The sequence below is a fragment of the Zootoca vivipara genome, chromosome 2, assembly GCF_963506605.1.
Source record: "Zootoca vivipara chromosome 2, rZooViv1.1, whole genome shotgun sequence".
In the NCBI taxonomy this organism is placed as follows: domain Eukaryota; kingdom Metazoa; phylum Chordata; class Lepidosauria; order Squamata; family Lacertidae; genus Zootoca; species Zootoca vivipara.
Genome location: NC_083277.1, coordinates 106,117,996 through 106,144,324, shown reverse-complemented (window position 1 = coordinate 106,144,324; position 26,329 = coordinate 106,117,996). Strand labels below are relative to the sequence as shown.

General features: G+C 44.2%; 1 protein-coding gene across 2 annotated transcripts; it reads right to left on the bottom strand.

Moving 5' to 3' along the window:
- Nucleotides 1-25,552, bottom strand: CRLF3 (cytokine receptor like factor 3). 2 transcript variants are annotated; one of them, XM_035103851.2, is made up of 8 exons: nucleotides 25,345-25,552; nucleotides 14,605-14,812; nucleotides 12,789-12,876; nucleotides 11,602-11,779; nucleotides 9,711-9,933; nucleotides 8,703-8,835; nucleotides 5,171-5,283; nucleotides 1-3,847 (listed from the first exon to the last, which is right to left on the bottom strand). In XM_035103851.2, exons 1-8 carry the CDS (start codon nucleotides 25,543-25,545, stop codon nucleotides 3,588-3,590), a joined length of 1,404 nt encoding a protein of 467 aa, XP_034959742.2. In that variant the 5' UTR covers nucleotides 25,546-25,552; the 3' UTR covers nucleotides 1-3,587. The 2 variants fall into 2 exon arrangements, with proteins under 2 accessions (XP_034959742.2, XP_034959743.1); XM_035103852.2 differs by having other exon boundaries at nucleotides 25,435-25,552.
- Nucleotides 25,553-26,329: the final 777 nt, after the last annotated feature.

The following is a 26,329-nucleotide window of genomic DNA, read 5'->3' as shown; positions in this document are numbered from 1 at the left end:
TCAAGCAGATGGACAAACTTTTATTAAAAAGTCATAATACAAAGTACGTATGCTGAGGTAAATAGATACAAAGTTTTACAAACACATTCCCTTCCCAACATTGTCTCCAAGTTTTATCTTAACACTGTATGGGTAAAATGTCTTCCAAAGGACCAAATACTTGTATTGCGAAAGTACAAAAATACTACAAATGTATCGGGAACCTTTCCATATATATATTTCACTAGCGAAGCTGTTTATCACTGGTCCATTGCTAGGTGTTTTTAATCTCCATCAAGCCTTTTGGTCCTTATCAGCTTTATTGGCAAGTTTTCAAACCAATATTTTGCACAGTGCTGCTGTTCCCAAATACAACTCATTCACACATGTTCTCTCCCCACCACCTCAAAGGATTATCAACCCCACATAAACTCCCCCCCCCCAATATGTGACGAGCTAGCCAATGGTAGAAAGGCATTTGGGTTAAATGAAACCATCAGAACTGGCAAAAACATTTATTTATGGGGCCAATGGCTAGCTTGCCCTTTGCCTCTACCTCATTTGGGAAAACAGGGTTTGAAACTACTGTTGTAGGAGTGAAGCTGATGGCAACTTCAGCCACCCAGTTCTGTCTATGAACCAAGCACTGCGCATGCATGGACTTCTCAACTCCTCTCAGCCCCAGGCAGCACAGCCAGCGGACAGAAATGATGGGAGCTGTAGTCCCAACAACATATGGCAGGCCACAATTTTCCCCCATGTGTGCCTTTGTGGAAGGCAGTACATCTTCCTCCTGGTCAGAGGCACATTTACAAGCTCCAGTTCACCTATAACACATTCTAGAGGGAGGAAGAGAATTTCCACCCTCCGGTGTATATATCTCACGTACACACACTTGACAGCTAAATGTAAATTGGTCCTGGCCGATCACATTTTTCTATGTAACAGCTGGGTGACATCCAACAGCATCGGCCTGATGACGCAACAGGATTTCCCCAATGTGCCCTCAAAATGGGAGGTTTAGGAAACAGATCTGGAGGGGAAGGAGAGTTAGCCACCCCTTAACATCTCATACAGTGTTTTTTGTGTGTGCTCCATTTCAAGTTTGCAGAGCTCTGCTTGCTTACATTAGATTTTACTATATTGCCTAGTTCTTAGAATTGCTCTAATGTAGCTCATGCTGGACTAGATGATCGTCGGGGAGGGGGGAGTATACTGGCACGTGGCACAAGAGAACCCAAAGTCCACGACAAACCCCAGCTTTCTACTTTGAAGCCAAGGGAGTAGTGGGGGAGCCTTTCGCTTGCAAAATGTCAACAGCCGCTGTTCTGCAGAGCTGTTGGGCTACAGAGGAGGTGGGTGAACCTTTAGCCCTCTGGATGTTACTGAACTACAACTCCCATCATTCTGGGACATTGGCTACGCTTGGTAGTGCTGATGGGTGTTGTAGTTAGCAACATCTGGAGGGACAAAGATTCCCCACTAGTAGCCTTAAGGCTTCAGGACAGGGGAGAGGCCCTAACTTGGTGCAGCAAGGAGATATTGCCATCCTCTTAGGCTCCAGTTTAAGGGTCACTGGAGCTCCTGTGCCAGCACCCGAGCTCTTGGCATCAGCACAGCCCTAGAGCAGCTGGGATATACAGAAAGGTGCTTTCAACAACTTCTTACTTTGTTTGTTCCCAACAGGATGCTGTGGTAAGCAGCCCCCGGCTGGCGCTGAACAGCTACAGTTTGTGACAGGACATGTTTGCAAGTAATACTGATTTGTACTATATTTTAAACATGAAAAAGGGCATTTCACGTCACTTGCATGGTTGAATTTGCCTAAACAAAGGGTGGGCAAGTATGGCCAATGGCCAAGGCTAGTGGGAGTTGTAGTTCAGCAACATCTGGAGGGTCACACCTGGCCTAAACTATCATTTAGACCAAGTGCTCCTGTCATCTCTAGCTAGCAGAACCAATGCTCAGAGATTATGGAAACTGTCTGCAAACAGCTGGAGACCCAAGTTTGGGAAACCCCGATTCAGTGCACGACTGTGCCACACGGCAGTTATACCCTGTTTAATATCACCATTCTGTCTATGCACTGATCTTGTTACATCAGCAAAATAATAAAATCCCTGATAGATGCATTTACAGACACCTTTGTCTACATGGTACCTCCACTTCAGCATCATACATGTAGCACACTATCCTATCTAAGTTATTGCAGAGTTGTTCTTTGAACTCACGGATGGGTAAGAAAGGACAAAGCAACTATGTACTGTACTGTACTGTATAAGAATTCTGGTTAATTCTGACTGCCACCTACTATAGATTCCCACCCACCCACAAAGGCTCAGAAGTTCTACAAAACCTCCTTACAGAATGAGGGTAGCTTAATTCTTTCAGCTGAAGGACCCTGTTGAGGTCAACCTTCTGACAGCCATGAGCCAGAAGTGGCCAACACAGTCACTAGCCATATATCAGACACACCCTCCCCTTCTGCAGAAAAACAAGGCTGGGAGGGAGAGACAGAGATCTTTTCAATAGCATTTTTCCTCATGGGAGTACTGGGCTAGGAGAGGAGCATCTCCTAGATCAGGACGACTTCTTTTCCCTTGTAAAAATCTCTTCCTTTTGGGAGCCACCACTGCAAGGAATGCAGTGTTCCCTCTCAGAGCCTCTAGATATTCCCTGCAATGGTACCTTAGCCAGAGAGAAAAGAGACACTTTTAGAAGGTAACCAAAATTGCCTGATCTTAACAGGCTGCTGCTACAACATGGCTTCCTGGGCAGGACCTGCCCCACAGGCTAGCCTCCCCTATTATAGAATTTCCCCTGGGAACAAGACATCGTCTTGGTAGAGGCACTTTCTGAAGCAGGAGGTAATAATAAAGCCCAAGTTAAATATCAGCCGTTCAATGGCACTCAACTGGGCACTGCATGTTCACTGTTGGAAAGCTTAACTCTCCATCCTGTACAATACTTTTGAATAAAAACCAAGGCACACAGGTAAAGAGATGAGACCGAGGTACTGCGCATGGGGGAACAAATGCGTCAACTTGCTGCAGTAAATGGGGGAGCAGGGTGGGATATCGGGTCAAGAAACACTAATGCCTGGTATCCAACTGACAAAAATGAAGCATTTGCTGAGTGCATGCCCAGCAGCGTTTACAGTACCGTACTCTGATGAATAGGATAAGCATACAAGTAACTTTGGTCCATAAACCCTGAGCCAAAAGAACAGCACTTTAGCAAAATGGGGCTGTTCATTAAGAGTAACCACACAGGCAGGAGCACAGTAAAAGGATCAACTCTGGCTTTTTCTCCCTTAAAATCAATAATAATACAAATAATAATACAAATTTGATAGCAACGGTGAAGGCTTACTCCCCACCCCATCCCCCAGATTACTCAAACACACCATCAGTACTTTAAACTGCACCCAGTAAATAGTTCAAGTAATGTTCATCACATAGGCAGGTTGCGTTAGGGGGCTCCCTCCTGCACAGACTCACACCAGTGTACTCTGGAGCCTGAACTAGTTAATCGCTGTATCACCAAGTCCGACCACTGGAGGAATGATACAGTTTAAAACAATCGGCATCATTTCAGAGGTGGGAAAGTTAGAACACCAGCACTTTCCAGCCTGGATAGGAGAACGAACACCCAAAATAAAGAGAACCGCAGGACTGATCGAGTACCCAGTCAAAGACCACTTCCCTGTTGTTGGAGCCAATTGTCACTCTGAGTTTGAAGTTCCCCCCATCATTATTATTATTGGAAGGGCCTAAATTCACAGCTTCAATGTCAAATGTCACAGCTGATCCTGAAATAACCGCAGGCAACTGGTTTGTCATCTCTTTTCCGTTTACAAAGACAGCACCTGGAACAGATAAGGCAAGAAACATTGGTTTTCATAGACAACAATCAACTAGACATGAAAACCCAGTAACGTCTGGACTGTGATCTGACTGTTCTATCCCCCTTTGCAGCCTTGTAAACAGCTTTATAAAGGTTATTTGGCCAGCAAGAGATCAGCATTAGTTAATCGGTCCAAACACATCTTTATTATTTCATTTATGACACTGTCTGAAAAAGTGTCTATGAAATATACCTTTTCTGTCACCTGGAGGCAATTTTTACTTGCAACAGATGTTCAGGCAACTGGGTACAGTCATACCTTGGTTCTCGAACGGCTTAGTTTATGAACAAATTGCCTCCCCAAAACCTGGAAGTAAGCGTTCCGGGTTTTGAACGTTTTTCAGAAGCCGAACATCTGACGCGGCTTCCGCTTGAGTGCAGGAAGCTCCTGCAGCCAATTGGAAGCTGCACCTTGGTTTTCGAACGGTTTTGGGAGTCAAACGGACTCCGGGAACGGATCAAGTTCAAGAACCAAGGTTCCACTGTATTTACAAGTCTGTTCTCAAGGGCCCTAACCCTTTGCTCCATAATGCATTGATTTTGTATAAATTTCCAGACTGGTAGCCATGCTAAGTCTCTTGGAGTCCTGCAGCACCCTAATGACGAATACATTTATTAAGGCATTAGCTTTTGTGGACCCAGTCCTGCTGTGTCACAATGCATGAAGTGAAATGTTAGTTGGCAGGTAAATAATGGGGAAAACTGGAAGGGGGGGGTTGAATGCCAGTGAGATGCTAAAATGAAAGCCAGCGATAATTAAATGTGTGTTAAATAGGCACACTTTCTGCTGAAGCTATCAGCACCCAGGGATCCATCAGCACCCAGCATCCATCATGCTCCAGATGAGAGTCACTGCTATGGATATAAAGCTAAGTTATATTGCATTTCAGGCATAGGCAAACTCGGCCCTCCAGATGTTTTGGGACTGCAATTCCCATCATCCCTGAGCACTGGTCCTGTTAGCTAGGGATGATAGGAGTTGTAGTCCCAAAACATCTGGAGGGCCAAGTTTGCCTATGCCTGTTGTATTTGAATGAAGCTGCCTTGGGAGAAGGCTGTGCCCTGAAGAGAGACATAGCTCCCAAATTTTTGAAGCTTCACCTTCAAAAAATTTCCGAAATAAAAATAAAACGAAAATAAAAATAAACAAATTTACAGATCTAAGGTTTTATATAGTTCTGAAATTTGCAGACTATATTAGAGGACAGAAGAGGGCAAAATCTGGAATAAGTCAGATATTTTTCATTTTTAAAAAGTTGTGCAAGTGAATTCTTGGGCAACTCACCGTTGGTGCTCACGCAAACTGCTTTATCTCTCTGCAGGGAATCGGCGCCATTCTGCTGCGCCACACAAACACCTATACTGTCTTTTTTGTCCGGCTGACCAACTGTTTCAATTCTGAGGAGAAAGTTGGATGCATTTTGAAGTTTTAATATAAATTGTATCAATTATTATCAATGATAATGCACCTTTCTTATGGTATCTGCGCACACCCACACCCTGAAAATTATGGCGACATTATGTTTCCGTTTGCCTCAGTTCATCGGCAGTAAATTTGTAGAGGGAACTTTATTGCTGAATCTGTGGCTCGTTGGAACGGCTGCCTTTTGTTAAAGTGGAGCAAACTAAAGCAAAAAAAAAAACACAACCCACCACCAATTCAGAAAATCTCTCTAGGTGAGGGTTTGCCCATTCATTCCAGTGTAGGGACTATCTCAGCACACAGAGCCACACTGTGTGCAACTCACTCAACATTGAAGCAAACTGGCAAAACCATGGCAGCTCAGGGTGTAAACTCTACCCAATGCATTCAAGGGTCATGTGCTATTTTGGATATAGGCACATGTAAGAATGTTGAACTATCACATAGATAAAGAGGTGACGTTCAAAGTGCTGAGGGATCACATTAGGAAAGAGACACAAATTATTATTATTTATTTATTTATTAAATTTTATTTTGTATACAGTGGTACCTCAAGTTACAAACACCTCAAGTTACAAACGCCTCAGGTTACGAACTCCGCTAAACTGGAAGAGTTACCTCAAGTTGAGATCTTTGCCCCAGGATGAGAATGGAAATCGTGTGCCGGCGACACAGTGGCAGCAAGAGGCTCCATTAGCGAAAGCATGCCTCTAGTTAAGAACAGTTTCAGGTTAAGAACGGACCTCAGGAATGAATTAAGTTTGTAACTAGAGGTACCACTGTACTGCCCTATATATATATATATCTATATATAAAAGGTAAAGGACCCCTGGACGGTTAAGTCCAGTCAAAGGCGACTATGGGGTGTGGCGCTCATCTCACTTTCAGGCCGAGGGAGCCGGCGTTTGTCCACAGACAGCTTTCCGGGTCATGTGGCTAGCAGGATCAAAACCGCTTCTGGCGCAATGGGACACTGTGACGGAAACCAGAGCGCATGGAAACACCGTTTACCTTCCTGCTGCAGCGGTGCCTATTTATCTGCTTGCACTGGCATGCTTTCGAACTGCTAGGTTGGCAGGAGCTGGGACAGAGCAACGGGAGCTCACTCCATCGTGTAGATTTGAACCGCTGACCTTCCGATCGGCAAGCCCAAGAGGCTCAGTGGTTTAGACCACAACGCCACCCATGTCCCATGAACCCTATACCCGCAGGTCTTAGGGTGGTTCTCAGGATAAAATGACAATATAAAAACCACAAAATACATACCCAAAACAACCCAGTATTTGGCCACATCATTTTCCTAGAGCCCCATGCAAACAGCCATAGGTGCTTTTTTAAAGATTCTAGTATTCTTACAGTTTTAGAGAGTTTCTTTTTTATTTAATGAAAAACAACATTTTTCAAGTTTTAATTAGTCTAGTATTCATTCTGATTCGAGTTAAATAACCCATTTATCTTCCCATGTCATCATAAGTACCGCTATGTGAAAACACTGCATTATCCTTGTTCAGAGGGTTATTAATGGGGAAGGGCAGACACCATTCTTTTCCCCCATTCAAAAAAATCCCCACCATTCATGGAAGAATGTTATCTGGCTGACCAATGAGACAACAAAACACCTGCAGATTGGACCTATGCAAGGAGGAGGAGCACATTTACAGCCCTGCTTCTTGCCGGTTAAACATACCAGTGAAGTTGTAGACATCGATCATAGTGGCAGACATAAAAGAAAACACACCAGTTTATTTTAGAGATGATGCAATTTCCTATAGCCTGCCATGAAAGCAAACTGGATATGGAACATGTGTCGAGCGATAAGTATCGCTTGAAAATTTCAGGAGGAAATTACATTTGTTTTGCTTGCTTTTTTTTGGTGGGGGGGGGGAGGACAGGTTGGGCAATAATGAGCCGCCTGTCAAGACAAAATTGTAGCCATATTGCACTGTGAATACTCCCACCAAGCTTTCCTGTCTCCCAAGAGCCAAAAATGTGCACTGCAAAATGGGGGGCATGGTAGGGAAAACCTAAATCTCTTACATCTGGAAGCAATCCAGCTCTCTTTGGAAAAGTAAACCAGAGATTTACAATCAGATCTTGTCAGCCAATGTTGTTGTTTTAAGATACACACACACACAATTTTAAACTTCTGCACTTATTTATAGCCATTGGTTCAGATGTGCTTCAGAGTGAAAGTTCTACATTAAACCCAGCCAGCATTGTCTACTCTTGCAGGAGCTTTCTAGCATCTAACGCAGGCAGAGAAGAGTTTCTTCTAATTACCTGTTCCTTTTAACTGGAAATGCTGGGAGCTTCTGCATGTGAGGCATACGCTCTATGACTGACCTATGGTTTCTCCCCAAGTTGTGGTTCGAGACCTGGGTGCAGCAGCCAAGAAGGTCCACTCCTGGGTCCCCCACCCACTAGCTGCAGAAGGCAGGAGGATGCAAAGTAGGGCCTCTGCGAATAGCCTACCAGAGCCATATAAAGCTGGTTAGAGCAAGTGGGAAGCCTATTGAACGAGGCTTCCTAAAGCTCAGCATTTGTGTAATCAGAGACTAAGTCTCTTACCCTACTAATAACAACTGACACCAAGGCAGTTCCACAGGGGCCCTTCCTTGGCCCAAACAGCATCGCCCTGGGGACAGGAGCAGTGCCAAGATTTCTAATATCACTGTCCCAAATTAGAAAGTTTAAGTCTGAAAGCCAACGTTGCCTGAGCAGCCTCCTCCCACTGGGAGTTTCCGCTGAAGTCAGCCATCCGTAGCATAGTCGGATTTAGAATTAAGGGGGAGGGGCAAATATTGGACACAAATGAACCAGCAACTGCAGCTCGAGTCTTTGCAACGGCTCCAGCGGCAAAAGCGAGCTCCTCTGCCAAGGGAGGAAATGACTAGGTAAGGGACCACTCAGAACAATTTAGGGCACTGTGGGCTTCAAATATCTTTGAATTAAGACTGATGGGTGGGTGGGGGGATATGGTACGTCTTGGAATCTAATGAAAGAAGAACGTGGAGGAAAAACTGGGCTACAGACGCCCCACTTCTGCTCTGCCCCCAGCCTGCACCACTATTTAAGAGAAGCAGCAGTGTCGGGGATCTCTGAGGGTCAGCAGCGTGCAGCCCCTCATCCACGGCAACCCTTGGCCAGTGTTCAAAATTAGCCAAGCGCCAGGTGCATTTTGCACCTAACTAGTGGCCACTTGCGACCAAGTAAAGATGCCTGGGTGCCCCTTTTGTGCTCAAGGAATGCTGGGTAAACTCAAACACGTCAAACTGAGTCAAAACAACAGGTGGCCAGATCTCTCAAGGAAGAAAAGAACAAACAAACGCACACACACACAAAATCCTGCTGGGAAAAACATGCTGTGGCATGTTAGCTAAGCAGCATGACTTACCGGAATGTCAATGTCTGACCGCAATAGTAGGTTGGAGCCCTGGAGTACAGCACCCCGCCCACTTGTGAATCATTTCGAAGCGCAATGTTTCTTCGGCTGCTCAAGCTGTAGCCTTCAAAGCCGGGCGTCCATTCTAACGAAGGAAGGGCAAACAGTAACTAGCACACATGTGCACATCACTCGGAGGTGCAAGGTGGCCGTGCGATGCAACACAGCCTTCCCAGGATGTTGGGACCCCAGCTCACTACCCAGGAAAAGAGAGGCTGCAACTCTCATGTTTAGAGAACGTTTGTCTGCACTCCAAAATGGGAAGACTGCATTATTTTGAAATTTTTTTGGGGGGGGGGGACTCCACAGAATGCATGCACTTCAGTGGCATTACAAAGATGACAAGTCTCTTCCTAAACACACCTACAACCGGACCCAAATACATCCACTCACAGAGAAGTCCCGCTGGAATCAATGCCTAAGGGCAGGATCCAACTGAGTCCTGTCGGGGGAAGTCCTCTGCAAGCCCTCACATCAATTAGGCATCATGATGGTAATTATATTCATAATGACCCGAAAGACCTAGGTTGGCTTCCAGTACATTTCCGAGCACAATTCAAAGTGTTGGTGCTGACCTTTAAAGCCCTAAACGGCCTCGGCCCAGTATACCTGAAGGAGCGTCTCCACCCCCATTGTTCGGCCCAGACACTGAGGTCCAGCACCGAGGGCTTTCTGCGAGAAGTGAGGTTACAGGGCCTTCTTGGTGGTGGCGCCTGCCCTGTGGAATGCCCTCCCATCAGACGTCAAGGAAATAAACAACAATCTGACTTTTAGAAGACATCTGAAGGCAGCCCTGTTTAGGGAAGTTTTTAATGTTTGAAGTTTTGTTATGTTTCTGTATATGCTGGAAGCTGCCCAGAGTGGCTGGGGCAACCCAGTCAGATGTGCAGGGTTACAAATAGTAAATAATAATAATAATAATAATAATAATAATAATAATAATAATGCAAAGAATAATACCATGGGGCACCAAGGTGGAACGACCAGTCTGAGAAACACTCCACGGACTCCATTCTTGGCGGCCATCTCCTCGTGCACAAACCCTGAACTGGTAATCAACATTGGGATCAATATGGAGCACTATGAATTCTGTGTCCGAGCCGACATACACATCTTCAAAGTGGCTGGCCGTACTCTTGCGATACTGGAGCCTGTAATCTTGTGGCACAAAGTCCTCATCGACCTGAAACAGAGCCCGGTTATTGGATTAACACACTGCCTTTAATCTTCCTCCAATTCAACTATCTTGCTAGCTCTCAGAAGTGCGATGTTGTCAAGGTAATATTGCAAAGCTGCAACACGCTATCTTTGTTCGATTTGCAAAAAGGACTCAGCTTGCATGTTTCATTTGAACTCACTCTCTGTAATTTTTGTGGAAAGAAAAAGAAACAGGCATGGGGGCTCCAAGAACCTGTTTGGACAAGCATTCCCCTGAACTTTAAACTATCTGATCCAACTGTTTTAATTGTATTTTGAGCCGGTTTAATTGCTAGGTTTCTGAAAGGGCTTGTTGTTACTGTATGTCTTAACCGTGGATTATTTTTTAATGATTTTTTGAGGGCATTGTTTTATTGTGAAATTTTATTATGCTGTGCGTTTTTTTAAAAGTAATTTATTTTATACTGCTTAGAAGCTGTTTTGGCATGCAAATGGCATAGAAGTAAATAAACAAACAACTTGCACGGTTTCAGAAGGAAAAGGATGGAACAAAGGAGAAGTGGCAGTCGGGAACGACAAGAAATCACAAGGAAGGGAAAAGGAAGCCATGCAGAACACCAAAGTCTCCCTTGAACACTGGAGTTTCATTGGCTGCAGCATAAATCCTGTCGGAGGCAGAGAAGACCAGGAAGCAGCTAATGACATGATGGTCCTATTTTATTACAGCATTGACTATACTTGTGGAGTTATGTTTTATTTAATGGGTTGTTGAGGGTGCTTACTATTGCACTGCATTTGTCTCCTGCTCTCTTATACAGAAATATTATGTGTAATGTTCCTAACCTTGGTCTAAAGAGGCAATAATAATAACAATAATAAAAACAAAAACAATTTAAAATCAATATGTGAACATTGTAGCTGTTTGCAATCATTAGCGGGATATCTGTCTTCACTCACTATGGAGGCTGGTTCGTTATTTTTTAAAAAGCAAAAAAGTTATCAAAAAATGCACTATCTGTTTAGGGAACCGTCTCAAACTAGGTACCATATTTGTAAGCCACACAATCATGGAGTTAAAAACTGCTGCTTGTAATATAAATTCAAGAGAAAGTCTTTAATTTGTGGAGAAGCTTCCTGAGTCTATGAAATAGGAAGCAATGAAACATACTGTAATTTCAAAAGGGGAATAATTTGGGTCAACACACAGAGAGGAAGGCATGTTGTTTTTGCTGCAACTTAAATTTTGTTTTGCAAAGAACTTCAAGAAGTCTGCAGAAACTGTCCAAAACATTCCAAGGCAAAGCAGAAAAAGACAGATTTTTGAAAACTTGGAACACAAAAAATATCATAGCCAGCTAAGGCTGCAATCCTACACCCCACTTACCCAGGAGTAAGCTCGCCTGAATTCAACAGGACTTACTCCTGAGTATACATGGTTAGAATTGGACTTTCAGTCTATGAGGTCAGAGTAACTGCATGTCTTGCCTGAGAAGCAAAAAAATCACAAACTGTCTTAAATGAAAGTGATTAAAGCACAGAAAGAAAGAAAGAAAGAAAGAAAGAAAGAAAGAAAGAAAGGAAGGAAGGAAGGAAGGAAGGAAGGAAGGAAGGAAGGAAGGAAGGAAGGAAGGAAGGAAGGAAGGAAGAGCGAGCATATTGGAGACTGATCTTGAAAAGACTCTTTTCCACCCACCTTGCACCACTTAACAATGATGCCCCCAGGCTTCTCAATCAGTTCTTCTATCTGTATTGGGGGCCGAGATGCTACTGTTCCATGGTTAAAGATCTGATTTCTCACTACTGTAAGGAGAGAGTCATCCAACTGGGCAGATAAACAAGGCACATCAACCAAAGATGGTACTTCTGGCAAACTAGAGAGAGAGAGAGAGAGAGAGACTATTCAGTACTGCTAGTAACTTGATAAGCAACTGTTTTCAAAGAATCAACAAAGGTTTGGCACTCTTGATTTGATTACAGAGACACGATTTACAAGAGAGTGCACATGTATTTGATTATCTCCCCAACCTCACCCCTCAAGGGCTTCAAGGGAATAACGTCAAAGGAACCTTCCAATGTTAAAAAAAAAGCTCTTTACAAAACCCAGCCTACTTGAGTTTCACAGTAATCTCTTCTGAAACCCAGGCATCTCAAATGATGACCAGACTGCTTTGAGTTGGAAGGTTAAATGATGCTATGAACACCAGTCTTGCTAGCTCATGTATGAACAGGCCAGGGAAGTATAAACCAGCGTTCCCCAACCTTGCGCCTTCCAGCTCCCATCAATCCCAAAACATTTAGAGGGCACCAGGTCAAGAAATGCTGGTCTAGACTGTACCTTTTAATTTTTTTAACATGGTATTTCTCATTCAGATCAACTGTCCTAAATTGGGAAAAGGAAGCTCTAAATCAGGCACCCCCAAACTGCAACCCTCCAGATGTTTTGGCCTACAACTCCCATGATCCCTAGCTAAGAGGACCAGTGGTCAGGGATGATGGGAATTGTAGTCAAAAACATCTGGAGGACCAAAGTTTGGGGAGGCCTGCTCTAAATCAACCCTGACACCCATTATCAGCCAGTCACAGAAGTATCAAACTTCCACCCTCAATTCATGGCTCTTACCCAGGGGTCAGTAAACTTTTTTCAGCAGGGGGCCGGTCCACTGTCCCTCAGACCTTGTATAGGGCTGGACGATATTTTGGAGAAAAACAATGAACGAATTCCTATGCCCCACAAATAAGCCAGAGATGCATTTTAAATAAAAGCACACATTCTATTCATGTAAAAATACGCTGATTCCTGGACTGTCCATGGGCCGGATTTAGAAGGTGACTGGGCCGGATCTAGCCCCTGGACCTTAGTTTGCCTACCCATGCTCTTACCTATCCAGCTGAATATGCAATGCCTTTTTGGTAAAGCTGCAAAGCTTGTCACTCTCCTCCCCTGTTACACCATGGATGACAGTTTCTCCTGGAATAAAATAATAATAATAATAATTAAGAGGTTCCTATTGAGAAAAGTGGTGCTGCGGTGTAAACCACTGAGCTTTGGGCATGCCGATCGGAAGGTCAGCAGTTCAAATCCCTGTGACGGGGTGAGCTCCCGTTGCTTGGTCCCAGCTCCTGCCACATGACCCCGAAAAACTGACTGCGGACAAACATTAGCTCCCTCGGCCAGTAAAGCGAGATGGGCGCCGCAACCCCAGAGGTCCTTTACCTTTTGGTGTTTTTTTTTTCTTTTGAGAAAAGTCAATCCTGACCAGGAGGCAGCAACCGGACACATGCAACATTCCATTCTGCATCGGAAGGTATTTCTCCAATAGATATAATGGACCCGATCCAGTGGGTTCAAGTGGAAATGAGATTACGACTAAACTTCAGGAAGAACTTTCTAACAGTAAGAGCTGTTTTGCCAGTGGGACAGACTCCCACGAGAGGTGGTGGGCTCTCCTTCCTTGGAAGTTTTAAAGCAGAGGTTGGGTGGTAATTTGTCATGTAGGATCTAGCTAAGATTCTTGCATTGCAGGGGGTTGGACTAGCTGGTCCTCAGGATCCATTTCAACTCTATAATTCTATTGTAGAGAGCCCATCCGGTTTGGGGAAGGAGGGCTCCAGCATCCTTTCAGAGGCCTGGCATCTCCTTCCCAAAGCCAGAGGAACTTCTGCCTGGCTTAGGGAAGGAGGCACGATGCTCATGCATACAATGTCAAGACGTCACGTGCATGACGTTCCCCCACCTCAGGAAAAAAAAATCACCCTTGCAAGCTGGTGCCTCTGGCCCTAATTGTTCACCTACAAAAAAAATTCACCGCACGCCACTGTCATCATCCCTGCCCATTGGCCATGCTGGCCGAGTCTGATGGGAGTTGGGCAAGGCCGATCTAGCACAATGAGCCTAACTGATGTCATGTGTGCCATAAATGTGTGTGTGTTCCACATAAACATTCAGATGCACTGAAAACATGTGCAAAGGGAGTTTTGCAGCAGCTAGTTCCACCGCCTCACCAATGATGTCCCAATCAGAGACCCTGCATGCTTGGCATAATATCACACATGCATTGGGTTCCTTCCACCCAAGGGAGGAGCCAATCGAGATTCTACGTAGCTTGGAGGTGTCTTGTATGTGTATATTGGTACCTAAGCAGGACCAGTCAACTGTCACCTAAGATGTGGGGGGCTGTTGGGATTTCATAGTAGATTCTGTTCCACCTTAAACAGGAACAGGCTTGGAAGAGGATGTTGAATGTGTATATTTCCATTTGTTGTACTATTGTAATGTTTAGTTCTCTTGCTTTTGCTTTGCTGATGGGAGACAAGACACGTTTGGTCTATCTTCCGAGATGCTTTAGAATAAACGCTTGTAAAAATGCAAGGACTTCTCTCCGAGTCTGCTTTCCTGCTGCCAAACCACGCCGATCGCTGGAATGGACTCTGCAGATAACGTGTCCAGACTCCAAGGAGCCTGGATCATGTTACAGCTGACTACCAGAGGCAGAAGACACCCGGCAGAGGCTTACCGGGGGGGGGGGGGGCTTGGTGGCCCAGGTCTTCTGCGGTTATGCTAACAGGGGCATCATTGGCAGAGTGGGGCAAAGCAGTGTAATCCCTGCATGTGTGCTGTAAACAAGTGAGGGTTTTTTTTGGGGGGGGAGCCCCCATGCCCAAAAAGAACTGGCATGTTTTTAAGATAGCCTCCTACCTTCCCGGAGGAGATCATCAGCAGTGCCAACGCCCTGTTCTATTAGCTTCCGGCACTCATCCAAGGGTTTGATGCTCTCCTCTTCTATGGCATCCACTTCTTGCAGCAAGGACACCAACCGTTCATCCAGAAGCTTCCTCAAGGTGCCTTTCAAGTCGTTAAAATGCTGTTCAAGTACATCCCTTGTCAGTGCCGCACTCTCTTTGATCTGGAAGGAGACAAAAGGCATGAGAAGCCATGCCAACTAGGGCAGGGCCAAAACCAATCAGGCTCTTGCCATTCAGAATTTGTTGTACCTTGGTTTTCGAAGAGAATGCATTCCGGAAGTCCGTTCAACTCCCGAAATGTTCAAAAACCAAGGCGCGGCTTCCAATTGGCTGCAGGAGCATCCTGCAGCCAATCGGATGCCACACTGGACGTTCGGCTTCCGAGGCAAAGTTCGCAAACCGGAACACCTCCTTCCGGGTTTGCAGCTTTTGAGTTAAAAGTTGTTTGCGAGCTAAGCTGTTCAAAAACCAAGGTATGACTGTAGTAACATCACAGGGTACAGGACAGCTCTCAAAACCATGTAGCACAACAGAGGAAAAATTACAGGAATAAAATTATCATCATCATCATTAATTTAATTATTATACTTGTCAGAAAATGAGAATGAACAGCTCAATATGTATTCCTAAATCTAAGAAACAAGGTCTCCAAAGTAAAAACCACTCCCCTCTCAAAGTTACGGTTAGCTCCGTGGGGAGGGGGGAAGAGACATATCCCCCTCCCCAGGCAGTTTAACAGCTGGTTTGGGGAGCGGGGCTGTAAACACCTTTGTAAGCACTTTGTGAGACTACAATTCTATTCATTTATTTCCATAACCCATGTTCTTGAATACACAGACAGCTTGACATTTTGTGCTGATTCCCTACAAACAATTTTAACAATATGATTTAGACGGGAGAAATGGCACAGGAGGGTACAGCACCTCCCCCTCTCGTCGCTGCAATCGAAGTTAGTGCTCCTTGCATCCAATTTAATGTTTTGTAAAAAAACACAGGAGAGCTGCTTATAGGTCTCCCATGCCACATCTGGCTTAGCCTGTGGATGTCACTTGGCATCGTTCATCAAAAGGATCTGCACTGCGATGGGGAAGCAGAATCACTATGACAGAATTAGGCGGCCTTCCCCCCCAGAATTCCACACATCCTTGATTAACAAAACGGAACAAAGCATCTTGCTTACATTTAGGAGAAAAGCAGTGTGGGCAGTTTCTGCCCTGAAAACCAGGCATAAAGGGCGGAAAAGAGTGATTGGGCACAAGCAATTTCTCATCCATTCCAGAAAGGTCCACTGCTGCCACCCTCATTTAATCAACAGCTTCATGTAATCAGCAATGCAACGATGCAAGGAAAGAGAAGCCTGTGCTGCAAATTTAAAAAGTGGCACTAATTGTACGGCAACGTGCCTAATTTATGCCGAGCAGAGCAGTCGAATTTCAGAACAGACATTCTGGTGGCAATCACCACCGCAAGATGCCAAAACGATTTTGCAATAACCATTTCGCACGATAAAAGAATAGAGCTAGTTTGTAAATTTAAATCTGGCTTGGAAAGAGAATTGAGCCACTCAGTAGGAGAGAAATCATAGAATCATAGAATCATAGAATCATAGAGTTGGAAGAGACCACAAGGGCCATCCAGTCCAACCCCCTGCCAAGCAGGAAACACCATCAAAGCATTCCTGACAGATGGCTGTCAAGCTTCTGCTTAAAGACCTCCAAAGAAGGAGACTCCACCACACTCCTTGGCAGCAAATTCCACTGCCGAACAGCTCTTACTGTCAGGAAGTTCTTCCTAATGTTTAGGTGGAATCTTCTTTCTTGTAGTTTGAATCCGTTGCTCCGTGTCCGCTTCTCTGGAGCAGCAGAAAACAACCTTTCTCCCTCCTTTATATGACATCCTTTTATATATTTGAACATGGTTATCATATCACCCCTTAACCTTCTCTTCTCCAGGCTAAACATACCCAGCTCCCTAAGCCGTTCCTCATAAGGCATCGTTTCCAGGCCTTTGACCATTTTGGTTGCCCTCTTCTGGACACGTTCCAGCTTATCAGTATCCTTCTTGAACTGTGGTGCCCAGAACTGGACACAATACTCCAGGTGAGGTCTGACCAGAGCAGAATACAGTGGTACTATTACTTCCCTTGATCTAGATGCTATACTCCTATTGATGCAGCCCAGAATTGCATTGGCTTTTTTAGCTGCTGCATCACACTGCTGACTCATGTCAAGTTTGTGGTCAACCAAAACTCCTAGATCCTTTTCACATGTACTGCTCTCAAGCCAGGTGTCTCCCATCCTGTATTTGTGCCTTTCATTTTTTTTGCCCAAATGTAGTACTTTACATTTCTCCTTGTTAAAATTCATCTTGTTTGCTTTGGCCCAGTTGTCTAATCTGTTAAGGTCATTCTGAAGTGTGATCCTGTCCTCTGGGGTGTTAGCCACCCCTCCCAACTTGGTGTCATCTGCAAACTTGCTCAGGATTCCCTCAAGCCCATCATCCAAGTCATTGATAAAGATGTTGAACAAGACTGGGCCCAAGACAGAACCCTGTGGCACCCCACTAGTCACTACTCTCCAGGATGAGGAGGAGCCATTGATGAGCACCCTTTGGGTTCGGTCAGTAATCCAGCTACAAATCCACTGAATGGTAGCATTGTCTAGCCCACATTTTACCAGCTTCTTTACAAGAATATCATGGGGCACCTTGTCAAAGGCCTTGCTGAAATCAAGATAGGCTACATCCACAGCGTTCCCTTCATCTACCAGGCTTGTAATTCTGTCAAAAAATGAGATCAGATTAGTCTGACATGACTTATTTTTCAGGAACCCATGCTGACTTTTAGTGATCACAGAGTTTCTTTCTAGGTGCTCACAGACTGTTTGCTTAATGATCTGCTCTAGAATCTTTCCTGGTATTGATGTCAGGCTGACTGGGCGGTAATTGTTTGGGTCCTCTCTTTTCCCCTTTTTGAAAATAGGGACAACATTTGCCCTCCTCCAGTCTGCTGGAACTTCGCCTGTTCTCCAGGAATTTTCAAAGATTATTGCCAGTGGTTCTGAAATCACCTCTGCCAGTTCTTTTAATACTCTTGGATGTAGTTCATCTGGCCCTGGAGACTTGAATACATCTAAACTAGCCAAGTATTCTTGTACTACCTCCTTACTTATTCTGGGCTGTGTTTCCCCTGCTGAATCATCTGCTCCATATTCTTCAGGTCGGGCGTTGTTTTCTTTCTTGGAGAAGACAGAGGCAAAGAAGGCATTGAGGAGTTCTGCCCTTTCTCTGTCCCCTGTTTGCATTTCACCATCTTCTCCTCTGAGTGACCCCACTGTTTCCTTGTTTTTCCTTTTGCTACGGACATACCCATAAAAGCCCTTTTTGTTGCTTTTAACCTCTCTGGCGAGCCTGAGTTCAAATCAATGCTGGTCCAGATAGAAAAGTTGTTTAAAAAGTTTCTCTCAATGCAGAAATGTTAGCCAGATGTAACTTCTTGATCTTCAGAAAAACACAGGATGCTCTACCGTTATGTAAAGCTCAACTTCCTCTTTAAGCCACATTCAAAGGACTTTGAAGTCCCCTTGCAGTTAAGACTTCACTTGCTCTTTCAGTGCTTCAGAAAAAAAAGGAAGTATATGGTTATGTACATAAAACAGAAGTGGCAGGAAAAGGAGAAGGGAAGCACTATATTCTCCCCCAGATCTTTTAGGCCTGATCCTCTACCAGGCTGTGCAAGGCAAAAAAAAAAAGACATAGGACCAGGTGGCTGCATGAGTAAATATCAACTTATCAGCTGGTACAGTATATTATTTATCCAGCACAATAAATAAAGCATCCATGTTAGGGGGGGACAAACTGCACTGATGCCGCAAGTCAGGACAGCACAACTGCAGTAGTGTAAGGCCTCTTAAAAATTAATTGCATATATACCGTATTATGGGACCCAGGTGGCACTGTGGTTAAACCACTGAACCTAGGGCTTGCTGATCAGAAGGTTGGCGGTTCGAATCCCTGCAACGGGGTGGTCCCAGCTCCTGCCAACCTAGCAGTTCGAAAGCACGTCAAAATGCAAGTAGATAAATAGGAACCGCTACAGCGGGAAGGTAAACGGCGTTTCCATGTGCTGCTCTGGTTTGCCAAAAGTGGCTTTGTCATGCTGGCCACATGACCTGGAAGCTATACGCCGGCTCCCTTGGCCAATAATGCGAGATGAGCGCGCAACCCCAGAGTCGGTCACGACTGGACCTAATGGTCAGGGGTCCCTTTACCTATACCGTATTATCCTTTACTGAAACAGATTCCAGGGCTGTTTACAAAGGTTAAAAATAATAAAAGCTACATTCACATTGGAATAAAAAGAATACACTATTTTTTTTATTTTTAAAGTTAGCAAAGGAAACAGTTCAAACAGTATATAAAAAGCCTGGGCAAGAAAAAGAAGTATTTACTTTTGGTCAGGGATGGGGGATCTAGGATTCTGCAGAGGTTGTTGGGAGTCCAATTCTCATAAGCCTCAGCCAGCATGTTCTCTAGAGTACTAGATTTCTTCCATCAAGCAAACAGTCACACAAGATGGTCTACAATACAGCCTCCTCCATTTCTATGATTTTATAAGCAGGCACTTGCATGAATGAGCAGTTGTGCATGAAGAGGGATGCAGTACAAAGAAGCAGAGTGGAGAAAAAGCAACATTAAGTGTGATTCTGGGACGCAGGTGGCGCAGTGGGTTAAACTACAGAGCCTAGGGCTTGCCAATCAGAAGGTCGGCGGTTCGAATCCCTGCGATGGGGTGAACTCCCGTTGCTCGGTCCCAGCTCCTGCCCACCTAGCAGTTCGAAAGCACGTCAAAGTGCAAGTAGATAAATAGGTACTGCTCCAAGCGGGAAGGTAAACGTTTCTGTGTGCTGCTCTGATTCGCCAGGAGCGGCTTTGTCATGCTGGCCACATGACCTGGAAGCTGTACGCCGGCTCCCTTGGCCAATAACGCGAGATGAGCACCGCAACCCCAGTCAGTCATGACTGGACCTAATGGTCAGGGGTCCCTTTACCTTTAAGTGTGATTCCATCAATTGTGTCAGGGACCCTTTTTGCACTGGTGCAATACTTTGGTCAGAAAACCCAAGTATCTTATTCAGAAATGTTATTCTCTTATTTGGGCCACAAATGATGAACAAAAGCCCATGTGGACAGGTGTTCCATCTAATATTGTGGACCAGTGAGTTATGTGGACTTGCTTGAAAGCTGGGGTACAGTACTGCAAATTCATGTTTTTAACAGAATCTCAATACTAAAGGCTCTGTTGTCCTAGGGTAGGGGCCGGCAAGGTTTACCTCGCCTGGGCCTGTTCACTCCAGCGGAGATCCCTCCGTGGGCTGGATTGCATGTGTGTGTAAGCACATGCGCCTGCGATTGCCGGCATCTACGTAGACGCGATTTCCGGTGCAATGGAAGCGAGTCCCCGCGCCACGCCAGTTTAGCGCAGTGTGTGTGGACTCGCCAAGTGGGTGGCTCAGTTTGGGGCGGCTCATGGGCAGGTTAAATGACCCCCCTGGGCCGCTTGTGGCCCATGGGCCTTAGGTTGCCTACCCCTGTCCTAGGATTCCTGGAGCATGTTAGTCACAACTTGTACTAAGGAAGATTAGGCCAAGAACGAGAATACTCCAAAAAGCACAAGGTTACTCACAGTGTCCAATCAGAATTCAATGGAGCTGACGCCCAGGCAGGCAGGTAGAAAGGTGCAGCCCCAGTTAGCTCCATGGCTGATTTTAAATCTCTCCATTCCAAGTTGAACATTATAAGCATTGCACCACACTGGCCCTTGACATTCTCCAGGTTCAAATCAACACCTGTCCTTAAAGTCAACATACGGCTATCTCACTGCCTGAACAGCATCAACAATGGCAGTAACTACACTGATCCACCTACAGTTGTTTGGATTAGAGAGATTAGATGCACAAATACAAGGCCATATAGCATCTGGATTCTGCAGGAAACATTTATCTGGCACTAACAGAAGAGGTTGGCAGCAACAGGCACCAAGAGTCTGAGAAGTTTTAGAGATAAGCAGTTGTAGTTAAATATTGCCTTTTCTGTGGTAAAGAGAGTGCCATGAAAATACTGGCTAAATGAAAGCAGATATTGGCTGTTGCTGAGCTGAAGGCGCAGAACTCATAGGCCAACAAGACAGCAATAGACAACAGTTCAAGAAGTTTTGCTTTCATTTACCAATCAAATTCTGGAAGATTTCACTTCTGAAATTAATCACAGTAGTTTAGTGTGTCACCTGAATCCTAAACTGTAGTTAATGCTTAAACAATGGAGCTTCATAACACCCACCACCTAGCACAGGGGTCCCCAAACTAAGGCCCAGGGACCGGATGTGGCCCAATCGCCTTCTCAATCCAGCCCGCGGACAGTCCAGGAATCAGCATGTTTTTACATGAGTAGAATGTGTCCTTTTATTTAAAATGCATCTCTGGGTTATTTGTGGGGCATAGGAATCCATTCATATTTTCCTCCAAAAAATATAGTCTGGCTCCCCACAAGGTCTGAGGGACAGTGGACCGGCCCCCTGCTGAAAAAGTTTGCTGACCCTTGTCCTAGCATGTCCAAGATTTCCTTTTACATAAAGGAATCAGTTTTACTCAATCTGCCCTGACTATCCAACTGTGGGAACTTGAAAGACATGCACATACATGCTCACAAAATTATGGCTTTGGAGCCAAAGCTTTAAAGAAAAATGAGAGAGCTGCATAATGGTTAAATGTTGAGGCTCCTGCATGAGAGAGCAGAGCCACCAAGTTGGGTAAGCCTATGAAAGCATTTCAGCCACTATGCTATGGGGCTCAAGGGCAGGGGAAGGCTAAGACTGAGTGATTGCTCCGAAAGTGTTATGCTTCTCTCATTCTACATAGAAAAATAATTGAGAATGAGAGAAGCATAACACTTTCGGAGCAATCACTCAGTCTTAGCCATCGCCTGCCCTTGAGCCCCTATAACCCAAATATCAACATGTGCCCAGCCCCTGATAGCAACTCAAAGAAATCAAAGGAAGTATTCTCAATACTGAGCTTAAATATGCACACACAGCACCAGGTTAAATAGAAGGCAAGAACAATAAACCAAATGTTTGAATGAAGTACCGGTATGTGCAGTACAGTACAGTACAGATTTCTCTCTATCTTGCCTAAACACTCACACCACCAACACATGTTTTCCAGGAGTTTCAGAAGGTGCTTACAGTTTGGCAAGCAAGACTGGCTGTTGTACAACCCTGTATGTAACAGTAAGCACTTTTCCAGATTGTACCTTGATGATGACACTGTTACATTGTTCTAGAAGTTTCCTAAGGCTGAAATTCAACACCAACTTCCTTGGAAGAAAATCCCACTCAAACTTATATCCGGCTGCAGTTCTTGTCTGTATGCAAAAGCAGCCTAGCTGGAACAGACCACCAAAGACCTACCAACCAAGGAATCCAAGGAAGCTTGCCAGCCTATCATAGTGCCTCTGAACAGGTTGGTTTCATTGGGGGATCATGTATAAAAGACACTTTTATACCAGTCCTTCAAACAAGTCATTGGCCATTCTAGCCAGAAGCCATTGGCAGTGAACCCAATAAGCTAATTATGTCCTGTGAATATTTTTTTTCTAAATCAAAAACCCTTTCCTCACTGGGAAGGAGCTCCAATCCCTTATTTAACCACGCTACAACAAGGCAGCACATTCTGGATAGGTCAAGCAGACTTTAGAAAAAGAATCAATTGAGTACAAATCTGGCGTAGGAAAAGGGAACAATTCAAAAACCAGCTGGTTTCTGTTACTGATCATAACGGGGGCATTCTTGAACAAAGCAATTTCAAAGGGAGCTCCAATGTAAAACAGCTGGATTACAATTTATTAAGAGTTTCTTTGGGGTCTGTAAAAAAAACAAGTTTCCTGTCTCACTGCAGATATTAATTAACGTAATATTGCTAAGTTGATTGTGTTTCACCTGACACTTCTGCTATGAAGGGAAGAGTCACTGTGCTTTTTTTGCACACCTTCAAGCATTTATTGAATTGTCTACTCTCTGAATTTTTGGGGACTTAATTTCCCCCTAATCTCATCAATTACAATCCTCCTGCAAGTGAGGATAATATTTCATGCATCTGATGAAGTGGACCCTACTCAATGATAAATTTGTTACTTCTTGCTCCAACACAAACTACAATGGCTACCTCTATGACCATTACTACAGCGAGGTACATATTCAGTGAAATTGCTTGTATAATTTATGTTTGTATTTTATGTAATTTCAGAGTTATTTAATTAACCTGGTTCTAAAGAGGCAAAAACATCTTCAAACATTTGGAATAGGTCAGCAAGCAGTTCTAAGATCTACTTAATTCCTGTCTACTGAAGATACACAGGAGCTGTCTGAGCTCATTAAAAATTAGCTTCTATAGTGGTCATGCTTGCAGTTCTTGACCATAATCAAAACAAGCAAGAACTTCTTTTCAAAATACAAAAAACAATGTGCAGCAATGGAGCCCCTCTGCAGGCTTCACTAGGAGCAAGAAACTCAGCTAACCCCACCCACCCACCCAATAGCTATCACTCTTAGATGCTAAACTGAGTCTTTGACCCAGGCAAAATAATGTCTAGTTTCACCCTTGGCTATGGCACAAGAGCACACTGATGGCGCCTATTATTATTATTATTATTATTATTATTATTATTATTATTATTATTAAGCGGGGGTTTTGAACAGGAACTCAGGGCATCTGAGTTCCCTTACCTTTCTTAAAAAATAAAATAAAAAAAATCTAATAATAATAATAATAATAATAATAATACTAATCTGTGGGGGCTGGAACAGACATACACCCTATCCCTGAAGCCAAAAGCCACCTATACTGTACCTGTAATCAATAAAGTTGTGGCCATTTCTGATACATATCATTGTCCGCTCAAGTTCTTTAATCACATACATACTGTATATTCCTGTGTATAAGACTACTTTTTAACCCAGGAAAATCTTCTCAAAGAAGATACGCCAGGTTGTACCGGTATTTCTTATACGGCGAGTATATCCCAAACTCTATATTTTAACTGGAAAAGTTGGGGGTCGTCTTATACGCCCACTTGTCTTATACACTATACTGTACACTAATATACGGTATTAATACCGTATTTTGCCACCACCTGCGGGGTGTCTATGTGGGGGGGGGCACTAGGCTCATTATTAACTAACTTTCATGGTGAGTTCCCCCACCTTTTCCCCAGGAAAAAAAGCACTGATTATCATCACCATCATCATTTATTAAATTTGTATACCGCCCTTCACCCGAAGTTTACCAAGATGGTTTGCGACATGAAAAATACAACATAACCACCCAACCCCACCACACTTACCATTTCCCCACACCCCCTCTTTCCCTCCTACCAAAAAATAGTATTCTATTATATCCTGTTTCCCCTTTGTTTAAACCAGTTTATGAACCAAGAACTTATACACTGGCCACTAATAATGAACCATATGTTGTTTGATATTACTCCACATTTATTATGCTATTTTTTGTGACATACAAATGACATGAGAAAAAAAATTGTTATACAGTGGTACCTCGGTTTATGAACACAATTGGTTCCGGAAGTCTGTTCATAAACTGAAACGTTCCTAAACTGAAGCGAACTTTCCCATTGAAAGTAATGGAAAGTGGATTAATCTGTTCCAGACGGTCCATGGAGTACTTAAACTGAAGCGTTCATAAACTGAAGCGAACTTTCCCATTGAAAGTAATGGAAAGTGGATTAATCCGTTCCAGACGGGTCCACGGAGTACTCAACCTGAAGCGTACTAAACCGAAGCATGGGTGTAATTGGTTCTGGAAGTCTGTTCATAAACGGAAGCGTTCATAAACTGAAGCGAACTTTCCCATTGAAAGTAATGGAAAGTGAATTAATCCGTTCCAGACGGGTCCGTGGCGTTCGTAAACCGAAAATTCGTAAACCGAGGTGTTCATAAACCGAGGTTCCACTGTACTTATTTGTATAACATTATTCTTGTTTTATAAAACCCAATAAAAAGTTATTCAAAAAAAGACGAGAAGAAATTCAAGCAAGATTGGATAAAATTTATAGATTATGTCAAACAACACTGAAAATATGTTAAAACATTAGCAGGATTGGTGTAGCATTTATAAAGTAATCTGATATCTTATTTTTTAAAAAATAAGAATTTAAAAATGAATTTGAAAAGTAATTATAAGCAAGGGGAAAAAATGTAAAAAATTTGGAAACCAGGGGGGACGGGGCAAGTCAGACAAGATGAATTTGGTGTCAAGATGAATAGAAAATGTTGGTATCTGAAGAAGTGGAAATGCTATTTTAAAAATCTTGGAAAATAAAATAATAATAATGATAAAGATAAAGTTATTTAAAAAGAAAAGAAACGAGAACAAAAGACACAATAAAAAAACAACCCAGAACAAACTAATAAGCCCCGCCTAGCAAACACGTTTAAAAGGATGTTCAAAAATGCCAAAGAAATAGTTAGAGAGAGAGAGAGGAAGATAAAAACGTTTCCTCCTGGCGACCTCGGGAGGAGCAGCAGCCGTTGCTGCAGAGAAGGCGCAGAAAGTGCTGTCAGGAGTAGAGAAGGGGCAATACCGACACAATACCGAATTGCCCCGACCCTCGGCAGGGATACCTCAGCTGCAGCCTGAGAGGGGTTCCGCAGTGCTTTGCAAAACCTCCCGGTCCCCTTCAGCTGCTCGCCCCGCGCACCCACCCCCGTTACCTGCTGCCGGGCCAGCTGCAGCCCCTTCAGGCGCTGCTGCAGCTCGCGGCGGTAGGTGCGCGCCGCCTCGACGCTCTCGCGAGCCTCCAGCAACAACGCCTCCGTCTCCATTCCGTCCCCGTCGGCGGGGAGAGAGAGAGGCTCGCAGGCCGCGGGCGGACCTACTGCTGGCAGCGGCCTCACACCCGGAAGCGGCCCGCATCCGGGCACCCAGCGCCGTCGGCAGGGGAAGGAAAAGGGCGGGGTCTGGGGGGGGTTCTACCCGCCCCGCTTCCCCTTCTCCTCTTCCTGGCCTCGCGCCCCTTGGCGGTATTTTTGGCTCTCTTTCTATCGCAGGGCGGGGGGACGGAGAGGAAGTTGGGTAAATAAAACGGGAGTCTTAGTGCTTGGGTTTTTATTTATTTATTGTGCTATAAAAAAGTTTAGTGATGCATGCATGCGTAATGCAATGATCAATACATTTACTGAGTTCAAATTACAGGTAGGTAGCCGTGTTGGTCTGAGTCGAAACAAAATAAAAAAATTCCTTCAGTAGACATGTTTTTTTTAAGCATGACTTACCGGTATCTGGATTTACAGTTCTTGATGGGAAATTATTCAAAACAATACATATGGCACTTAAAAATAATAATAAAGCTGACAAATACTACTCTGCATATTCTTTCAGCGCAACTCTATAAACGAGTGGAATAGGCTGGTATGAAAAGTGCGCAGTAAAGATTTCGTATTTGTGCTTCCAGAGCCTTAGTTTTTCAAAGTAGCTTAACTGACTGTTTTGGAGGAGTTCGCCGTAGTTTAACTCCGAGCAGCCCTTTTATCGGCGCCGTGAATAGTTTTGCAAAACTGAGGGGCAAAGCAAAGCAAGACAAAAAACTTCCTGGCTGGTTTTGTTCTG

Bases quoted from the DNA above. Each gene is read 5' to 3' on its own strand.
- CRLF3 (XM_035103851.2), bottom strand. From the start codon at position 25,545: ATGGAGACGGAGGCGTTGTTGCTGGAGGCTCGCGAGAGCGTCGAGGCG. The intron at 12,877-14,604 runs GTAGGAGGCTAT...ATTTTATTCCAG, and splicing joins TGATGATCTCCTCCGGGAAG to GAGAAACTGTCATCCATGGT. The intron at 3,848-5,170 runs GTGAGTTGCCCA...TATCTGTTCCAG, and splicing joins AGTTTGCGTGAGCACCAACG to GTGCTGTCTTTGTAAACGGA.